Source organism: Dinoponera quadriceps, unplaced genomic scaffold (genome assembly GCF_001313825.1).
Source record: "Dinoponera quadriceps isolate SergipeBrazil2010 unplaced genomic scaffold, ASM131382v1 scaffold616, whole genome shotgun sequence".
NCBI lineage: Eukaryota > Metazoa > Arthropoda > Insecta > Hymenoptera > Formicidae > Dinoponera > Dinoponera quadriceps.
The window spans coordinates 392,548-411,412 of record NW_014555184.1 but is presented as its reverse complement, the minus strand read 5'-3'; the positions used below and the strand labels follow the sequence as shown (position 1 = coordinate 411,412).

Below are 18,865 nucleotides of genomic sequence, written 5' to 3'. Positions count from 1 at the left end.
TGAGCCACTGTACAACGTTTACTGAACGTAGCTATCACCTCCGCGAGTCTCAACGCGAAGCCGCCGGGGACGCGGCTCACGAAGTTCACGAGTTCCACGTGTCCTTCCACGGTGTTAACGACGTTCGCGCTCAATTTGCACCGTACTTCGCGGTATTTATTAGCACATACGCTATAACGAGGAAGAGCGAAATGCGCAAAAGAGAAGAACGAACGCGGGCTCGAAGAAAGACTGGTCGGGCGTGCCAAGTTTGCCGCCATCACGGTCACGTGGCGGGGCCACGTGACGCGCGTGCGCGCGGGGCCTTCTACCCGGGCACACGTGCGCGCCACGCACGCACACGCTCGCGTTGTTTACTTTCGTTGCTCGTTGCAGGTCGACGAGAATGAAGAAGGAAGCAGTCGTGAGCGCGACGTGGTCGGCGCGGTAGCGCTCATCGTTGGGGATTTTCGCTCGCTCGCTCGAGGACTTTCTTCGCAACTCTATCCCTACCACCGCGGCTCGTCTCCGCTTCTTCTTCAATGTCGTAATGTCGACGAAACACGACGACCGCGTTCGCGCAGTGTAGGTTTAAAGTCCATCGCGCGGACGGCATTCCCGTGCGCGACACGATCAAAATCAAAACACGGGTCGCGCTGCAAAGAGAGAGGGAGAGAGAGAGAGCGGGCGAGCTTTCCTCTGTTTGTCGCGTCACCTATGCACGCGTGATTCCGCGGAGACACACGCGAATGCTCCTGCACGCCTGTCGCATCGCGATCCCGAAATAGGATCAAGGATAACGACGTGGAAGATTTTTTTGGAATTACACGCCGAGACTGCCCGGGAGAAACCGGTCCCTTGTGTTTGAGTGAGTTTCTCTTTGGAAAATTCATCATGTACATTCGCGTTGATATCGAGTAACTGCATAGGAGTTTTTTTTTCTCCTTTTTTTTTCTTAGTTTTAATTCTCGCAATGATCGTCCGTTAGTCTTGCGGACTTCGTCCTCCTCCGCCTCCTGTCGCTGTAAGAGCAAAGCTGCGCGAGGTAAAAGCACACCCGGTGCCCGAGGGAGACGTCCTCAACCTTGGGCTGAGAACGCCCGCGTTAAATCGTCATTCAATTATCTTTCGCTTCTGAAGCATGGTCCGGCCTTTAATTTTCCGAGTTAATCGCGCAGGACATCATTCTCTTTTGCTTCATTCACCGGAAAGGATCTGCGAGAACCGGTTTGGTTTCACGAGCGATAGTCGCCCGGTCTGAAAATGATGCAAGCCCGCGTTTTGCCCACTTTTTTTCCCCGTTCACATTGATTCGTAAACATAACAACACGGGCCTTTTTCCCCGGAACTGAACCTTGCTATTTTCAGCGCGAGCGGCTTCGTGCGCGACGGTCGTACGTTTGTTCGCTTGTTAAAAATCCATTGCGCAAACGGTATGAATATTTATCTGTAACTAATTGAAAAACGTCAGGTGAGAACTGTTATGTGGAAAAATCCGCGCGCACAATGAACCGACGGTGGAACACACGACGGAGAAAGGTGGAATTGGTGTTTGTCAGTTCGAATTTTACATACTTCGATATCCTCGTGTTTTAAAGGACGAAACCTCCAGGTGCGCGAAACAGTTACACGATGGCTCCGTTGGCGACGAGCGTCCGGGTCGGTGTCTTCCATCAGCTCTGCATCTGCGCGTCGAGGACACTGGCCACGAGCGCGATGCCCAGCAACAGTATCGTCAAGGATGAGGCGAGGGAAGTGATCGTAAATTATCTCGACGGCAAGGACAACGGTATCGCGGTGATAGGATTGAACAGGCCCGCCGCCAAGAACTCCTTCGGCAAAGGCATGGTCTCGCAGTTGTACGAAACGTTGGCCGCCCTCAGGCAGAACGACAAGCTGAGGGTGCTGATCCTGCGTAGTCTCGTGCCGAAGGTGTTCTGCGCCGGGGCGGACCTGCGGGAGAGACTGAAGATGGACAGCGGCGAGGTGCCGCGATTCGTCTCCTCCCTGAGAAGCCTCTTCAGCGACATGGAGACACTGCCGGCTCCGGTGATCTCCGCGATCGACGGCATAGCCCTGGGTGGCGGGCTGGAGATGGCTTTGGCCACCGACATCAGAGTCGCCGCCTCGGAGGCCAAGATGGGTCTCGTGGAGACCAAGCTGGCGATAATACCGGGTGGCGGTGGCACGCAGAGACTGCCGCGGATAGTTGGCACCGCCAAGGCCAAGGAGCTCATCTACACGGCGCGGATCCTCGACGGCGATCAGGCGCTGCGGATCGGCCTGGTGAACCAGGTGGTGCCGCAGAACAAGACCGGCGACGCGGCTTACCAGGAGGCCCTCTCCATCGCCAGGGAAATCCTGCCCAACGGTCCCATCGGCGTCAGGTGAGCGTCCAGGTTCTGAAGTATCAACCGTGCGTGCGAATTCGCGTGTATTGTACACACAAGTCACGAGTAAAATATGACACGTGTCATAGGCGACGGCACATAAAAGTACAGATAAAAAAATACGACAAAATTAAGTTCAAGGTTGAACGCGTTCGACAGAACGCGAAGATAAGAGGGAACATTTGCAATTCAAACGAGAATTTCCAAACTTCATATGCGATTACGAAGCGCGAAAGCAGGTATTTAAAAAAAAAATAACGCTGATTACACTCGGAATTGCTGATACGATCACATACGTATTACATAATGCGCATCACACCACACGCTTATCTTTTCGTAATACGAGTATTGCATATTTATTGAACACTTAAACAGGTCTACTTGCAACATCAACCACCGTTACGTTTATTTATAAAAATATACACTGTTTGCCTCGCTTCCACAGAAGTGCTGCTTGACCGTCGTAAAATCTTTTTGATTATCAGGCTGGCGAAAGTGGCGATATCCGAAGGCGTGGAGGTGCCGCTTAAGGACGGCCTGGAGGTCGAAAGGCAATGTTACAGCAAAATCGTGGACACGAAGGACAGGATCGAAGGACTCGCCGCTTTCGCGGCGAAACGTGTGCCTGTTTATCAAGGAGCATAGAGATTCAGGCGCGATGGATTCATAACGAACGTTCAATTCCCATGTCAAACGGAAAACACATTTTATACTGATATCTTTACGAAGTAAATATATGTATATATATAATATACAAATAAAATATTATATATATAAAATATATATAAAATTAATTATGTTAATTTACATACACTTAAATTAACATAATTAAATGTATATGTACATATACATCATAATTATGTTACATATATATATATATATATATATATATATTAATTATATTACAGATATATAATACGAATAAATTTCAATTTCTTAGGAAAACTCGTTCGCTATCTATGAATAAGTCTTCAAGTTTTATCCGTAATACATTTCATTGTTTGCAAAATATAAGATTTTATCGGCTCCGTCTTGTGTTTCCCGATGCCATTTGCAACATTATAGATTACAATCGATGTCGTACACCATGCCGAAGCTGCAACTACGGATACAGCGATACTAACCTTGTATCTTCTGCATTTGCATATGCTAATGACTCGAAGCCACGTTGCATACTTTATATCAGCGGCTGAAAAAAGATTCCACGCCCGTCTTCCAATCGGATATCGGAGCGTTACCTCGCCTCAACGCCATTACCGCTTAATATCGTTTCAACACATGTACGCGTATCTATGTGTGAAACGCGCGATGAATGCGTACGGTATGTGTGTGTGTGCGTATCCGCGATACTTATGCAATTGATATCTGTCTCACACGACACAAATCAACCGTTATATTCGTAATACTGATAAACGTTTTTATTCAACATTTATAACTTTTGCATATCAAACTATAATGCATAAAGCATGTATGAATATAAAGGGCGGACACGCATATCACTAAAAAAAAAAAAAAAAAAAAAACGCGCGTAGTTTCATATAGAATATTCAGCAACAAAGAATCCCTACTTAAAAATGCTCACTAATAATTATCATTTCTTATATTGTCAGAGGAATGCAATAGAATCAGTGGATGAAGTAAAGAAAAGATTCTTACATATAAGAAGAAGGGAACGAATCCTGCATGTGCATTGTACACCGTATAGCAAAAGTACCGCTCTACATCTCGACTTAGAAAAACACACTTCGAGTTTAGGCTACACACAGTCGATCAGACGCACTGCATCGGCACACTGAGCTGTTCCTTCTCTCTGTTTTCTTTCACGAGCGTCAGGAGGACGTTGAGTTGGTTAATTGTGTCTTTCGAACAGGTGACGCGATGCCCTATTGTCAGATCGCTCTCGTAAATCTCGTGATCGTTACCACCTTCGGCCGTTTTGTCGCCGAAAAAGTGGATCTCGTCGTAGCCTTGGATATGACGCAGGCAATACGTCTTGTCCCAACCAACGGGAAAGACGTCGAACGAGATCTGTCCCCCTTGGGAGGGAGAAAAAAATGAAATGAAAATGAATGAAAAATTCAGCACAAAGACTCTAAAATCTCGACAATTTTAATTTTCAAGATTACAGGTAGCAAGGATGGGCGATAAGGGCCAAACGTCAGAGATGTTCAACTCACCGATACTGTAAGTCAACGCCAAGTCGGGAAATTCCTTCTTGAGGGCCTGTATAAATTTCTTACGGATATGGTTTTCATTGTCATACTCGTTGAATAGTTCGCGCTCCTTCTTGGTGCAATTTCGCCCCACCGGTGAGACGTTCAACATACCAGTGCGGAATTCTACAAAAGTCCCACGCTTGAATGGCAGCTTCAGTTCAGATATATAGTGTAACACGAAATTCAGAAAGTCCTGCAGCGCATCCTCCCCGAGCATATCCTGAATCGACTGCGATACGGTACGTGTTAGGAACAGCTTGCGTGTTCGACCTGCATGGTTAACGTTCTGTCGCTCGTCTTCTCCCACTACTTACTTGCGATGGCAAGGCTTTACCATTCTTAAAAGCGATAAGGCCATTCTCTGCAAAAACGTACTTGTACTTTTCAAACACGCTCCCACCACCCAGCTGCTCTTTAATTTTGCACAGATCGGATCCCCCGACTACCGCGATGTCAAACTCCTTCTTCACGGTTTCCAGAAGATACTTCTCCATGCTGGGACTAATTGGCTAAGAAGCAAAGCATTTTCCCAAGGTATGTATCAACACCAAGCCCTAGTCCGAATAGTTGGGAGTTGTTATTTTACAGACTCAGCCAAGATGCAATACCTGTCGTGGTTCGGTGAGTGTGCCATCGACGTCAAACAAGCAGATGATCTTCTTCGACATGATGCAGAATTGCGTTTGAACAGCCTAGAACACTGAAACACGTTGCCACTTCAGTCACTGATACAAATACAGATACCTTGAGAGGAAAACGTGCTCGCAAGGTGAGCAAAGTGACGTGCAAGATCAAATTGAGCGCACAATCTTCCGAGATTACGTAAGATATTCCAGATAAAAGCGTGTCCGACGGCCGGACGATTTTGAGGCGGAGGAAATTAATGATCAGAAAGCGAGATTACAAATCACGTGTCGCGTGTATTAAAGTAACGAATTAACAATCTCCCCCTCCTTCTTTTTTCCACTACTTTTTTTGAGCTGATCACATAACCTCCCATGCACACCTAACCTCTCGCGCACATGGTCGAGGAGGAACGTCGTGTATTTTTTACCTCTCCACGTATCAGCGTTGTTATCGTTCTAGAGATTAGAAGATCATAGGAAAAAAATGATGCATCTCTGATCACGGTACACGTAATCCGGAATTACCTAACTTCTGACGCAAGGAAACACATAACGTCTGGCACACATACGTGGCTAACTCGGCGCGTTTCCCGGTGCATCGTGCGCGCCGACATGTCGCGGAACAGCTGTTTGAGTAAATTATGCCTTTTGTTGTGCATTGTCTTGCTAGAATTGCGCAACACCGGTGCGAGTGACGACGCCACTCAAAAGAATGTTCTGCTACTTCTGGGTAATTCTGTTTTCTATTTTCTTGCTGAGTCACAGAAAAATAACTTTCAAGGATAATCGTTGAGTCAACGAGAACGAGCTAGTTGCAGCTATGCGAAGTTCAAATCCATTATACATGCAGTGGCGGACATATACTCACGTACAGTTAGGAAAATTAAGTTTCATTCGTTGTGTACTTATACATGAAATGGTTAAACAAAAGTCCATTACGTTTTTTTTACAAGTTTATGGCATATATTATTAGAGAGCAAAACAGTGTTTATCGATTTACAATAACTAAGAAGTCTCTTGTGTTTGTTTACTCAAGTGTCATTAAAACTGCAAGTGATATTCGCGCTGAAATATCATCAGATCTTGATAAAAATATAAGTGTTAGAACTGTCTGACGTAGATTGAATGAATGTCAACTACATGGACGCGTTGCTAAAAAAAAATCATTCGTATCAGAAAATATTCGCCGAGGTAGAATTGCGTTTGCAAAAGAACGTTTAAACTGGACGCAACAACAAATGGTCTCGAGTTATTTTTACTGACGAATCTAAGTTTAATCGATTTGGATCTGATGGCAAAATATATGTAAGACGTCGCATAGATGAAGAATATTGCACGAATTGTATAAAATCAACTGTAATAGGGGGTGGTGGCGTGTCAGTAGTCGTATGAGGTTCTATGACTATTAATTGTACAAGTCCTATTCATCGAATAAAAGGGATCATGGACAGATTTACGTACTTGAACATACGTAGCAAATGTACTGCTTCCATTTGCTGAAGAATATATGCCGAAAGAATGGATCTATCAAGCAGACAATGACCCGAAACACACCGTAGTCTCACCGTTTTTCGTGGTCTCGCTTTACGAGGAAAATTATCTGGCGATCCATGACGTTTAATATGTTGTACAACTTAATAACAAGCCATAACAGATATCCCAAGCTCTGTAGAAATCTTCCTCCGGCAAGACTTTCCATTTTTTGCGAAGCTGCTGTATTTGCCGAAGTTGTTCTAGCGTTATATTCTTTCGTTTCCTCATCACAGCTGTCACAACACTGTCACAACACGTCTCTACCTACATTACTCGGTAGAGAACGTTTGACCTATCTGTGTATTACCACAGTGTACGTAAGTACGTGTCCGCCGAAAATATGACACTTGAGCAAACAAACACAAGAAACTTCTTAGTTATTGTAAATCGATAAACACTGCTTTGCTATCTCATGATATATGCTATAAACTTATAAGAAACGTAATGAACTTTTGTTTAACTATTTCATGTACAAGTACACAATGAATAAAACTAAATTTTCCTAACTGTACGTACATATATGTCCGCTACTATATGTGTACATACATATATATACTTGACTCCAATCTGACCTACTTGAGATCATTGGTCTCTTTCTTTTTGTTTTTAATTCGCAGCTGACGATGCGGGATTCGAGATGCGATCCTACTTGAATAAAATCTGCCAGACTCCCAATCTGGACAAGTTGGCAAAGGAGAGTCTATTGTTCAACAATGCGTACACATCAGCCAGCAGCTGTTCACCAAGGTAGATCTCTTGGATCTAAATTGACAATCTCAAGAAGAAGTAACTTAAGTTATAAATCCGTAGCCGTTCTGCAATATTGACTGGATTACCGAGTCATCAAAATGGAATGTACGGCCTCCATCAAGGTGTTCATCATTTCAATTCCTTTGAAAACGTTCAAAGTTTGCCGAAAATATTGAAAAGGAACAATATCAAAACAGGTATTGCAAAATGTAATAATTGATGGATCTGTAAAGAGCACGTTCCACTCAACGCTCGCGAGCATTATTCTATCCTTGTTTCTCTTGGATATTAAACAAAGACAGAACGATGCTCGCGATTGTTGCGAGCGTTAAGTGAAATTTGCTCAAAGTTGTTGTCATGATATTTAAGCACTTTTTTAATGCAGGACTTATCGGCAAAAAGCATGTAGGTCCCAGCGAAGTTTATCCATTTGACTTCGAACGTACAGAGGAAAGTTATCCTATTCTTCAAGTAGGCCGCAATATCACTCATATTAAGCTGTTGGTGCGCGAATTTCTCTCGTACAACAAAACACAGTGAGTGAAACTTTAAACAAAATCAACGTTAAGTCAATAATTATATTATAAAGAATCGTATTATCTTCTCGAGTGATGAGCATTATTTTGCAAGGATTTCTCCATCTATATCAGAAATTTTGCAGACCCTTCTTCCTACTTGTTGCCTTCCACGATCCTCATCGTTGCGGACACACTCATCCCGAGTATGGTAACTTTTGCGAGAAATTCGGCAACGGAGACGTTGGAATGGGTACAATCCCGGATTGGTATCCGATATATTATCAATGGGACCAAGTTAAAGTACCTTACTACGTTCAAGACACAGAAGCCGCTAGGAGAGACATTTCCGCCCAGTACACAACAATATCTCGTTTGGATAAAGGTGTGTTTAGAATGATACAAATATATGTGCATGTATATTTCTAACATACAAACGCACAAAATGTTCAAATATTATAGAAGAATATTAGCTGTGTGTGTGTGTGTGTGAGAGAGAAAGAGAGAGACGTACATACATGTATGTACAAAATCTTTCAGGTGTTGGTCTCGTACTGGAAGAACTCGAAAATGCCGGCTACAAGGACGATACTCTGATCCTTTACACATCCGATAATGGCATACCTTTTCCAAACGCCCGTACAAACTTGTACGATCCAGGTATTATTTTTAAATTTAATTATACCTCGTAAAACTGCATCACATAGATGCGGGAAACGAATGGCAGCAATGTTTAAGAATTTAAATTGTTTAGATGAACTCTACAGAATATGTATTTACTAATTGATAAAAACTAAAATTTATATAAAGTGCAAAGAGATCGAAATTACCGATTGATACTTATTATTGATCTTTAATCATCAAAGGCATCGCTGAGCCGATGATGATCTCGTCGCCGATACACAACCATAGGAAGAACAGCGTAACGTACAGCATGACATCTTTGCTGGACATAGTCCCAACGATATTAGATTGGTTTAACGTGACTTACGAGAATCAGTCGTCGGACCTCGACGAAGTGTCTCCTCCGCAGCTTACTGGCAAATCGCTTCTACCACTGCTCCGTGAAGGTACACACGCATGCAACATCAATGGCAGTATGTGTTATCGTCTATTAGCAGGATCGCGTTGTGAGATAATCGATGTCCCATTTGTAGAACCCACGGAAAACGGCACGGCGATCTTCGCCAGCCAGACGCATCATGAAGTTACTATGTACTATCCGATGCGTGCGATTAGGACCAAACGCCACAAGCTTATACATAATATCAACTATAGGATGCCATTCCCTATCGATCAAGACTTCTATCTATCTCCGACTTTCCAGGTAATCTGAAGAAGAAAAAATAACATTCAATGTACGCTATATTTTTTTGCGCCCGTATTATACAAATTTATAAGGGTTTATGAACAATATAGACATGTAATTATTAATTCACATATACTGTGTGTACAGGATCTTCTGAACAGGACGCAAAAGCACGAATTTCTACCGTGGTACAAAACTTTAAAACAATACTACCAAAGACCGGAGTGGGAGTTGTACGACTTAAAATATGATCCGGAGGAATTAAATAATATAGCTTTAAAGCCATCGATGAGGGTAATGTAGAATTATAGAATAATTATAGAAATAATAGCGAATATTTGTTCCCGTTGATGATAAGTGCGATAACTTATATGTATTTTCTAATTTTAGAACACGTTTGTTTATCTTCAAGAACGATTGTTCAATTGGATGAAAGCGACAAAGGATCCATGGATGTGCGCACCGGACGCTGTTCTCCAAGACACTGGTGTTAACAAGAACGATCCTCAATGTATGTCACTGGGCTGGGACTCAATTTTGAATTGAGAGATGTCTAATGTTCGTTTACATTAACAGTATTTACACAAATGTTCCCTCCTCCTTATAACTTTGCATTTATCCAGCAAATACTCAATATAAAAACATAAAATACTCTTATAACTTTCATTATGTATAAGTTAAATCATAAGAATAGATTTTATAACTAATACTCTATGTAATACATGTATTAATCAGTACATATATATTCAGTATTCTTATACAAGATTAAAAAATGCAGTGCAATAACAAATATTTGTAATTTCAATATAACACTTACTACTACCTTCAATTTGAGTTTTCCCCCCAGTAGCTTAAAATATTTACGATATTGAGGCAGTTTTCGACATTGAGATATTCTTCAACGTTCTTTCCCGATATTTTGAGAGCATCTCGTTCAATTGACGAACATATGCAGATGATTTATTTACAGACTTCACTACCGCCTTCAACTCTGTCGCTATTTCGTTCATCTGGAAACAAATGATGAGACCCATCATTTCCTAAAGTACATTAGCAAAGCGACAAAAGTTATTGAAGATATTTCGACCAATTAACAATTACTAAAATATCTATAAAAATATATCGAGATCTTACATATTGCTTGTACGTCATGTATCTGTTATATTTCTGATTGTTGTTGTATATTTGTTTAATCTGAATCATAAATATAAGACTCAAAATAACGAGTCCCAGCACAACGAGAGAATTTGAGTTTTGTAGTCGTAAAACGAGCATCACACCTCGTTGAAATTGCAACAACTGATAAAGTAAACAAACGATCGTCACACATTACCGAACTGAGTCGGACGGATACGTATCAGCGCTTCGCTAACTTTCAAACATTCGCTGCTTATAAAATTATCGCTGTTACAAATTGAGAGTCACGATGCATGAATATTTAGATACGCGTGCGATTTCTGAAAATATAAAGGGAAGAAGCGAAAGTCTGATTGGCCACCTGAATTCAAGATGATGTCATCAACCGAGCCAATGTGAAAGAGTATCATTGCCGCCAATCACGACGTTTTTCCTCAACCCATGACGCTCCGTGCAGCGGTCTCGTGCTCGCACCGTACGTGTCGGAGACAAGGGTTACGTTCTGTCCAGGTCACCGTTTATCGAACGAAATGTACGACGACTACAACGAGGTACTGATGCACTCCGAGAAACTCACGATTATATCATTACTCGACGTAACATCCGCGCGATCTTTAGCGTTAACTTTCGACATAACCTCACTCGCACGGCTCACCTTCGCTCTGTCCGTCCACAGTATGACGCGTACGATGACTACGGGCCGCCGGACGACCAGTACGACCGTACGAGCTACCGGCAGCTGCCCGAGATCGTGCGCAACTTCCTCGTATTCCTGCGCAACTGCATCAACGAGGGCATGATCTTCGAGATCCAGAACCTCTACGAGAACTCGTTCCCCAAGATCTCGGAGCAGCTGTTCGACAAGTCACCGTGGCCGGAGGCGTCCACGATCGCCCATCTAGTCGACAACGACCCGGTGTTCCTGACCCTCTACAAGGAGCTCTACTACCGCCACATCTACGCCCGTATGCAGGGGCCGACGTTGGAGCAGCGTCTGAATTCCTTCTACAATTACTGCGACCTCTTCAACTACATTCTGCACCCGGAGACGCCGGTGCAGCTAGAGCTGCCCGATCAGTGGTTGTGGGAGCTGATCGACGAGTTCGTTTACCAGTTCCAGTCGTTCGCCCAGTACCGCGCCAATCTGTCCAACAAAACTCCGGAGGAGATCGACAATCTGAACGCGCACAACAAGATCTGGGACGTGCTCTGCGTGCTGAACGTCCTGCACTACCTGGTGGACAAGTCGAAGATCAAGAGTCAGTTGGAGGTATACGCGAGCGGCGGCGACCCGGACTCCGTGGCCGGCGCCTTCGGCCGGCACTCTCTCTACAAGATGCTCGGCTACTTCTCGCTCGTCGGGCTCCTGCGTCTGCACTCCCTGCTGGGTGACTATTACCAGGCCATCAAAGTATTGGAGAACGTGGAACTGTACAAGAAGAGCGCGTACTCGCACGTGCCCGGCTGCCAGATCTCGACGGCTTACTACGTCGGCTTCGCCTACATGATGATGCGCCGTTACGCGGACGCGATCCGCACCTTCTCCGGTATTCTGCTCTACATCCAGCGTACGAAGCAGTTGTTCGCCACCAGGAGCTACCAGAACGATCAGATCAACAAGCAGACCGAGCAGATGTACCACCTGCTCGCGATCTGCCTGGTCCTCCATCCGCAGTGCATCGACGAGGGCCTGCAGCAGGCGCTGCGCGACAAGAACTACCACGAGAAGATGTACAAGATGCAGTACGGCGATCTCACCGAGTTCGAGAACTGCTTCGTGTTCGCCTGTCCCAAGTTCCTCTCGTTGACGCCGCCGAATCCGGAGAATCCCAACGAGGACTACGTTCGCGAGGCGATCAAGCATCAGACCCAGGTGTTCATGGACGAGGTGATCCAGCAGAAGATGTTGCCGACCATCCGCTCGTACCTGAAGCTCTACACGACCCTGCCCCTGAGCAAATTGGCGACCTTCATGGGCAGCAATTCGCGCTCCGACGAGAGCTGGGACCTGGACAAGGAGGTGAACGCGTTGACGATCCACTTGCTCTGCTTCAAGCACAAGATGAAGAACATCGTCTGGACGAAGGGCACGTCGGGGTTAGACGGGAAATTCCAGTCAGGATCCGAGGTGATTTTACCTCAACATACGTTTATATCTGAGCCAACGTCTAATAAACTTGTATCTAATATGAAATTCTATAGAGTCGTTATTTTTATGAGGAAAAATCTCGACAGAATATCGATTCTACTCATTGAAAGTGATACATTGTTATCTCGTCTCTCTCTTTCGTTACATTCAAAACAAAGAACAAGTTGCGTGGATTAATTTGGGCGTTTTTTTATACTGATGAAAACCGTGTCGTTCTTCCAGCTGGACTTCTACATCGACCACGACATGATTCACATCGCCGACACGAAGGTGGCGCATCGATACGGTGACTTCTTCATACGCAAGATACTCAAGTTCGAGGAATTGAATCGCAAATTGCACCATATAAAAATTTAAGTATCATCCCGGCAATGCGCTCGCGAAAGATGGAGAAAGTGGGAATAAAGGAGTTTGTAAAGATAAATATGTATTTTTTGTCAAATGTTCTCGCGATGTAGAGGATTTTCCCTGGTGATTGTACAATGTGAAATTTAACGATCCGCGTTTGGTAGTGCGTTGCGGTATTTAGTGTATAGACAACAGCAGTGTATGAAAGTTTCGTGTTCGCGTCGCGCTGCATGCTATCACATCTGAAATGTTCACGCGCACACACACACACACACGCCACTCTGTACATCGAAGTGGATAAAATTCAACACCGGACGGCCGCGTTTAACGTTACACAGGTGATAAAAATCAAGTGCGAGGGTAAAAATCACCCGTCACAAGAATAACATTCCACGTCGTCGTGAGTCACTCGGAATATGGTCCCGCATCATTTCCAATTTTTCGTACACCGGGTATACCTGTACTTGGCTCACATATAAATTGGATTACAAAGACGAGCGAAGGCACTGATATAAAGTGATACTCGAATAATATTAAAAACTGACACATATATATATATATATATATATATATGTATATATATTCGACTTTCATAACAATGATGATAAATGCAATTGAAATTCAATATAAACAACGTCTCACGAGACGCGAGCTCGTACATTCTCGCTGAAATCGACTCGTGACAGAATAAGACTGCTCGCGCCTCCCACGTCCAAGAAATGTATCTTCCGAGTGTCAATCGACATTGACGTTCGTTGTGTCCGACGTAAATTCGCCAAGTTTCTCCTGCAACGTTCGGCACGCGGCCGCCAGGATGTTCGGCTTCATCGACGCGGTTGGCACGTTCAGGCCGTGCAAATAGTGGAAGAACCGGTTGCCACGCTTGTGACTGCCGACGCAGCGGGACTGCTCGGCGCGGCAGATCGCTCGCGCGGTCGGCAGGTAATCCGTCGCCATCACCCGCCGGTCGAGGCAGGCGGGTGTGACGTACGACAGCGCTAAGTCGACTCCCCGATTCAACTGATTTCGCAGGACGACGTTGTTCGGATTGCTCGGCGCGCTCTCGTTTCCGCTCAAGGGCTTCTTCTGCAGTAACCGCTCGCTCATGAAACTCGCGATGTCCGCGATGGAGCGCCGCGACGCGGAGTACAGCGACAGGTTCTCGGCCAGGGACAGGTTGGGCTGTACGCTCGCCTTCGGCGGATTCAAAACCACGTCGTCCACGTCTATCAGAGACGACACCAAGGACAAACCGTCCAAGTCGCTCGCTAAACCGCTCAATATGCGCGCCGGATCGTCTCCCATCTGCTCGTTCGGTTTATCGCCACTCCTGTCCTTCTTAGCCTTGTGCTTCTTGCTCAGTTTGATCGCGGGCTTGTACAAATAACGTTGCATGTCTTGCCAAAGCGACGACCTCGCGGTTGCGGATTGCTCGGATAACACGGGCGGACCGGACAGCAGCAGGTATTGCAATTGCAGCAGCGCCTTCCGCAGATCGCCCGTTTGTAATAATTTCTAAACAGCGGGACAGATAGATCTGTTTACAATTATACACAATCGGTGTCGGTGTTTTTTTTATCATAAAGCTGGTTTCTCCATACACTTGCTTACAGCGATCAATTCCACCTGTCATTCTACGTTCAAAATTGCTAAGACGATGTTATTGAAAAATGTATACTTTATGAGATACTTTACATCTCTTGCGCCGAGAAATATTAGAACAAGCAAAATATCTCGAAAAGTATTCACTTTCCGACGATCTTATCCTAATACTTTCACACGCGGGACAAACAGAGGAATCGATTTGTGTCGAAGAAACTGTGTAATTGCGTTAAGAAAAAAAAAAATAATAACGTTGACCTTGAAACGACTTTGAACTGTTGACTGTACAACAAAGTTAAGGTCATCACTTTATGCCCCCCTCCAAACCTTACGACTTTTGTCTGAAAGATTTTTTTCGTACGTGGCGTAGGAAAAGGGATATTTAGGTGGCAACATCCAAATAGTCCGCATACGGCAAAAAGTGCAATACAGTTTTAGTTGAACAGACCTCGTGGGAACACGGAGATTCGAATATCGAGACAAGGACACCGCAGAGAACTCACCATTAGGCAATCGTGCGACAGCCGGTGACCGGTCTCCGCCAGTGCGATTAACTCCAAGAGGGCGGACGCTCTGCTGCCGTTCACCTGCCGGAAATAGATCTTGTTCTGCTGCGACGCCATTCTGCTCAGGTGCGGGCATATGTCCCGGCACGTCATAACGATCGGCCTCTTCGTGTTCGAGGCCAGCTGATAGGCCGCCGAGACGAAGCCCTCGTCCTCCTCGAAGATGAGGTCGATGTCCTCCAGGAGGATCAGTGAGTTCTGCGATATCTCCGGGGCCTCGTTCTCTTCAGCAGCTCGCTCGAACGAAGACCCGTGCTTGTTCTTCTTGATTCTGTGCGACTTGGTCGCCTCCTCCAGCTCCTTCAGGATCCTCTTGCCGGTCCGTCTGGAGGACGCGTTCACCTCGAGCACGCTGTAGCCGAGCTCCTCCGCCACCGCATAGACGCTCGCGCTTTTCCCGCTGCCGTGGGGGCCCAGCAGCACGGCTGTCTGATTGTTCTCGTGATTGTACGGGTTGCTGCTGCAGTCAGACGAGTAGAACTCCTCGCCGCTGCTGTAGCCCTCCTTCGTCGTAATTCGCCAGCCGCTCAGCCAGTCCTTCAGCTTAGTCGCGGCTTCCTCGTTCCCGACCACTTCTTGCGCGCTCATCGGCTTGTACTTGCACGTCCACACGCAATCGTGCGACCGAGTCGTCGCCTCCACGCTACCCGTCAACCCTTTGCGCTCGAGGGACTTGGTTCTCCTGCCTCCTCCTCTCGCTCGTTTCTTCTCAGTCTTGTTTCGGATCGTCGAGACAGTCTTCCACATTTCCGGCACGTCCGGGCAACGTTCCTCCATCTCCGACAGCACTTCCTCGAAACTCCCCTTCACGGGCTTGTCGACTGAAACGGTCGCCCCGGAGACCGCCTCGTTGTAATTAGTAATGCACCTGTACTCGTCGATGTTCACCGAAGGCAGGTACTTCTTCTCGGCTTTCATAGGAAACTTATGCTCGATCTCCGACCTGCTCGAAGAGGAGCCACTCTCCAACTGGGCGACGTGGCTGATGACGGGGAATGGTAACGTGAGTGTGACGTTGCTCGGCTTCCTGTCCGTGGCTTTGCTCTCCAGGTCGCTCAAATCCGACTGCAGGAACAAGCGTTTAGCCGCCACGACAGCTGGGTCGGTTCTACGCCGTTTCGTAAACAACGGTGCCAGCTTCCCGTTCGGCTTCTTCCCCGACACGCACTCATTGATGATCTCGCACTCGGAATCGTCGGTCATGACCGTCTCGTGCGCGCCGTTGAACGTCTTCTCCACTTTGCCAGCTTCCTCTGACCGTATCACAAGAGGTGTATCGGGACCCTCGACGACGTTCGCCGGAACGCTAGCTTTCCGCTTGCCGAGCGACTCGTTTTCCTCCTTGTCTCGCGCCTTTACCTTGATATGTCCGTTGTGATTCTTCGAGCGGCTCCTGTCGTTTTCCACGTATGTATTCAAGAGTGTCTGAGACTTCGCGACCGGGACGAACTTCGACCTGCTTCTCGGCGAGAACAGCTCGTCGTCAGTAGTATCTATGTGGGAAATCAGGAATGTCAATTCAGCAGTATCGAAGCCGAATAATTACTTGCTAGAAGACGCGCTATTTACATCAGCGATCAAAGTATGAAAAACATATCATCGCCATCGACCGATAAATATCGGGAGACTCGCGCGACATTTAACATCATATGTATTGTGTGAAACATAGATCATAATAGTCATTCGACGTGAAATTTTACAACTATCATTACCGTCCTGACCGTCGTTGTCTTCGGAAGAATGTAGTTTTATGCGTAGAGACCAACGGGGCTTTTGCCGTTTTTCCTGCTTGTCGGTCACAAGAGTCGGTGGAGAAGTCAAATTCTCCGACTCTATGACGTGAATGTCGTCCAGTTTGGAAAGATTCAAGTCGACCTTCGAGCACCTCTTAACGGGATAAATCTTATTCGAGATCGGCTTAAGTACAGGTACGGGTTCGAAGTCAGCAGTCTCGGTTCTGTGCACGTCGGCTTTCACGATAATGGTAGACACACATTCCTTGTTCCTTAATTCTACGGGCGATTTGCTGTGGGGAAAATTGACAATTATTTACGTAATCTACGAATTTGACACACAAACACACATATATATACTACATATATTGATATTTAATTCAATAAAATTACTAAATTATAACACTGTACATGCTACACAGTATCAGTTGTATACTCTACCTAAAATAATTCAACAAGCCCCCAGACAGCTGCTTGTTATTTTTTATTGATAACTCAGCACCGTCATCCTTCCCGTTATTGTTACTTTTGAAGATTTTCATACGGTTCTCTATATTCCTTTCTATTCTCTCACCTTCTTCCGCGTCAGTAAGTTTCCTCTTTAAGTAACCCTTCTTATCAGCCAATGCTATCAATTTCTCCTTACGTTTAGATCTTAATTCTTTAGCTTCACTAGACTTCTCATGGCACTCGGCTTCTACGGATTGTTGCGGTGGCGTCTTATATTGTATCGGTTTACCACGACTCATCAGAACTTGAAAGGCATTCGATTCTTCGCGCTGAGAATCGTCATCGCAAAATCTCGCATTTGCCAGACCTCCATCATGAACGCTCTTTATTGGAGTATCATCGGATGAATCAATCAAATCCACAACGATCTGTTCGTCTAATTTGTTTCCATGTGTTTCGCCGTTCTCACCTTGTGAGATATTCCGCACATTTCTAGATTTATTTCCACTCATTGCTGCGCCAAGCTGAAAAACATTGAAAATAAGGTCCAATAAGTTACATGTGTTCATCAGGAAGTAACTTGACTAATCCTAAAATTGATATTTCTCCATGAAAATAACATTGAACGCAATCCTCTTAACTTTAATCATTCCTAAAGCTTGATTAACGAAAAGACGTTTATTTCAAACTCTGATCATTCCAAAACAATTTCAACCTGAATGCTTTCTAATCAAAATAACGTCAACTCGAATTTAGCGAAATTATACATTTACAAAAAATCCTTTCCATTTTGCTACAGCTATGCAAACTGATCAAATATCAGCGACTTCTTAATTCCTTAATTCAGTGCCTCTTCGGAATCCTGACTTGTGCTGGGGCTAGCTAAGTGAGACTTAGGCGTTTCATTTGGTGAAATTCGGTAATTGTTCACCTTGGCGAATGGACTCGGAGTCTTGTCGATCAGATCGTTTTTGCTCTCAACTATATCACAGGTCCTCCCGTTCGAGCCGGTGCGCGATATGCGGATCTTGACGCGTTTACGTTTGCGATTACTACCCTTCGCAGCGTCGGCCACGTCTTCCTCTTCCTCCACTGTACGCTCCGCGGAATCAACGGCTTTCTTATAGGTCTTCGCACCGTTCCTAAAGTACTGCTTGATATCCCTCATGTTTCGACGACGGACCGACGAGGGACTTTTACCGCGAAAATAACATTAATCGTGTCTCAACTATACATACTATGATATACTATTCGTTTATTAAGTGTGAATAAAAATTGCGAGTGTGCCTAAAGCGTAAAAAATTGCTTTCGTGTCGCGACGAAATACAAACGTTCCACGAAATACTCGCGAAATAACCGTTGTTCGCCTCTCGACGATACGACACCATGATGGCTCGCCATCAGTCTGCGGCTTCCCGCCTTTTTAATATCGCATCTCATCAGCTACAAATAGCGGTGGTGTGCAGTGAAAATTTCGCTCGTCGCAGACGCATTGATTGGCTATTAAATAGGGAATTCCGAGGCCGCTATTCGTAGTCGAACTTTATATTCGAGACCGTCTT

The 18,865-nt window shown here is 45.3% G+C and overlaps 4 protein-coding genes and 1 long non-coding RNA gene across 15 annotated transcripts; 2 read left to right on the top strand and 3 right to left on the bottom strand.

Moving 5' to 3' along the window:
• Positions 1–323: 323 nt before the first annotated feature.
• Positions 324–3,124, top strand: LOC106743218 (methylglutaconyl-CoA hydratase, mitochondrial). Of its 2 annotated transcripts, none has more exons than XM_014616850.1 (3): positions 324–847; positions 1,592–2,366; positions 2,855–3,124. In XM_014616850.1, the coding sequence occupies exons 2-3, from the start codon at positions 1,612–1,614 to the stop codon at positions 3,012–3,014; spliced, it is 915 nt and encodes a 304-aa protein (XP_014472336.1). In that variant the 5' UTR covers positions 324–847; positions 1,592–1,611; the 3' UTR covers positions 3,015–3,124. The 2 variants fall into 2 exon arrangements, with proteins under 2 accessions (XP_014472336.1, XP_014472335.1); XM_014616849.1 differs by having other exon boundaries at positions 325–847; positions 1,578–2,366.
• A 902-nt stretch (positions 3,125–4,026) lies between these two features.
• On the bottom strand, positions 4,027–9,088 carry LOC106743313 (phosphomannomutase). Of its 8 annotated transcripts, none has more exons than XM_014617030.1 (5): positions 9,001–9,088; positions 5,194–5,285; positions 4,900–5,094; positions 4,547–4,814; positions 4,027–4,405 (listed from the first exon to the last, which is right to left on the bottom strand). In XM_014617030.1, exons 2-5 carry the CDS (start codon positions 5,251–5,253, stop codon positions 4,140–4,142), a joined length of 789 nt encoding a protein of 262 aa, XP_014472516.1. In that variant the 5' UTR covers positions 5,254–5,285; positions 9,001–9,088; the 3' UTR covers positions 4,027–4,139. The 8 variants fall into 8 exon arrangements, with proteins under 8 accessions (XP_014472516.1, XP_014472518.1, XP_014472517.1 ...); XM_014617032.1 differs by lacking the exon at positions 9,001–9,088 and adding an exon at positions 5,781–5,865; XM_014617031.1 differs by lacking the exon at positions 9,001–9,088 and adding an exon at positions 5,737–5,824.
• Positions 5,640–13,034, top strand: LOC106743312. 2 transcript variants are annotated; one of them, XM_014617026.1, is made up of 13 exons: positions 5,806–5,941; positions 7,362–7,491; positions 7,555–7,691; positions 7,880–8,030; positions 8,156–8,394; positions 8,550–8,669; positions 8,876–9,079; positions 9,167–9,336; positions 9,466–9,612; positions 9,709–9,829; positions 10,828–11,006; positions 11,132–12,583; positions 12,827–13,034. In XM_014617026.1, exons 1-13 carry the CDS (start codon positions 5,824–5,826, stop codon positions 12,959–12,961), a joined length of 3,303 nt encoding a protein of 1,100 aa, XP_014472512.1. In that variant the 5' UTR covers positions 5,806–5,823; the 3' UTR covers positions 12,962–13,034. The 2 variants fall into 2 exon arrangements, with proteins under 2 accessions (XP_014472511.1, XP_014472512.1); XM_014617025.1 differs by having other exon boundaries at positions 5,640–5,941; positions 8,876–9,336.
• Positions 9,254–10,759, bottom strand: LOC106743314. Of its 2 annotated transcripts, none has more exons than XR_001374350.1 (3): positions 10,453–10,759; positions 10,136–10,328; positions 9,254–9,341 (listed from the first exon to the last, which is right to left on the bottom strand). It is a non-coding gene; the product is annotated as an uncharacterized LOC106743314 (long non-coding RNA). The 2 variants fall into 2 exon arrangements; XR_001374351.1 differs by having other exon boundaries at positions 9,258–9,341; positions 10,142–10,328.
• Positions 13,035–13,132: 98 nt separating the features above from the next.
• Positions 13,133–18,695, bottom strand: LOC106743311 (ATPase family AAA domain-containing protein 5). The gene is made up of 5 exons (XM_014617024.1): positions 18,235–18,695; positions 17,295–17,827; positions 16,833–17,146; positions 15,058–16,613; positions 13,133–14,467 (listed from the first exon to the last, which is right to left on the bottom strand). The coding sequence occupies exons 1-5, from the start codon at positions 18,469–18,471 to the stop codon at positions 13,688–13,690; spliced, it is 3,420 nt and encodes a 1,139-aa protein (XP_014472510.1). The 5' UTR covers positions 18,472–18,695; the 3' UTR covers positions 13,133–13,687.
• Positions 18,696–18,865: the final 170 nt, after the last annotated feature.

What these genes read in the sequence shown, in the direction of transcription:
- LOC106743218 (XM_014616850.1), top strand. Translation starts at nt 1,612, where the DNA reads ATGGCTCCGTTGGCGACGAGCGTCCGGGTCGGTGTCTTCCATCAGCTC. An exon ending in AACGGTCCCATCGGCGTCAG is followed by an intron (nt 2,367 to 2,854) that starts GTGAGCGTCCAG and finishes TTTGATTATCAG; the next exon opens with GCTGGCGAAAGTGGCGATAT.
- LOC106743313 (XM_014617030.1), bottom strand. Translation starts at nt 5,253, where the DNA reads ATGTCGAAGAAGATCATCTGCTTGTTTGACGTCGATGGCACACTCACC. An exon ending in CACTCACCGAACCACGACAG is followed by an intron (nt 5,095 to 5,193) that starts GTATTGCATCTT and finishes TTTGCTTCTTAG; the next exon opens with CCAATTAGTCCCAGCATGGA. An exon ending in GTAAAGCCTTGCCATCGCAA is followed by an intron (nt 4,815 to 4,899) that starts GTAAGTAGTGGG and finishes ACCGTATCGCAG; the next exon opens with TCGATTCAGGATATGCTCGG.
- LOC106743312 (XM_014617025.1), top strand. Translation starts at nt 5,824, where the DNA reads ATGTCGCGGAACAGCTGTTTGAGTAAATTATGCCTTTTGTTGTGCATT. An exon ending in GCCAGCAGCTGTTCACCAAG is followed by an intron (nt 7,492 to 7,554) that starts GTAGATCTCTTG and finishes ATAAATCCGTAG; the next exon opens with CCGTTCTGCAATATTGACTG. An exon ending in TAACAAGAACGATCCTCAAT is followed by an intron (nt 9,830 to 10,827) that starts GTATGTCACTGG and finishes CCTGAATTCAAG; the next exon opens with ATGATGTCATCAACCGAGCC.
- LOC106743311 (XM_014617024.1), bottom strand. Translation starts at nt 18,471, where the DNA reads ATGAGGGATATCAAGCAGTACTTTAGGAACGGTGCGAAGACCTATAAG. An exon ending in AGACAACGACGGTCAGGACG is followed by an intron (nt 16,614 to 16,832) that starts GTAATGATAGTT and finishes TTTCCCACATAG; the next exon opens with ATACTACTGACGACGAGCTG. An exon ending in TGTCGCACGATTGCCTAATG is followed by an intron (nt 14,468 to 15,057) that starts GTGAGTTCTCTG and finishes CCCGCTGTTTAG; the next exon opens with AAATTATTACAAACGGGCGA.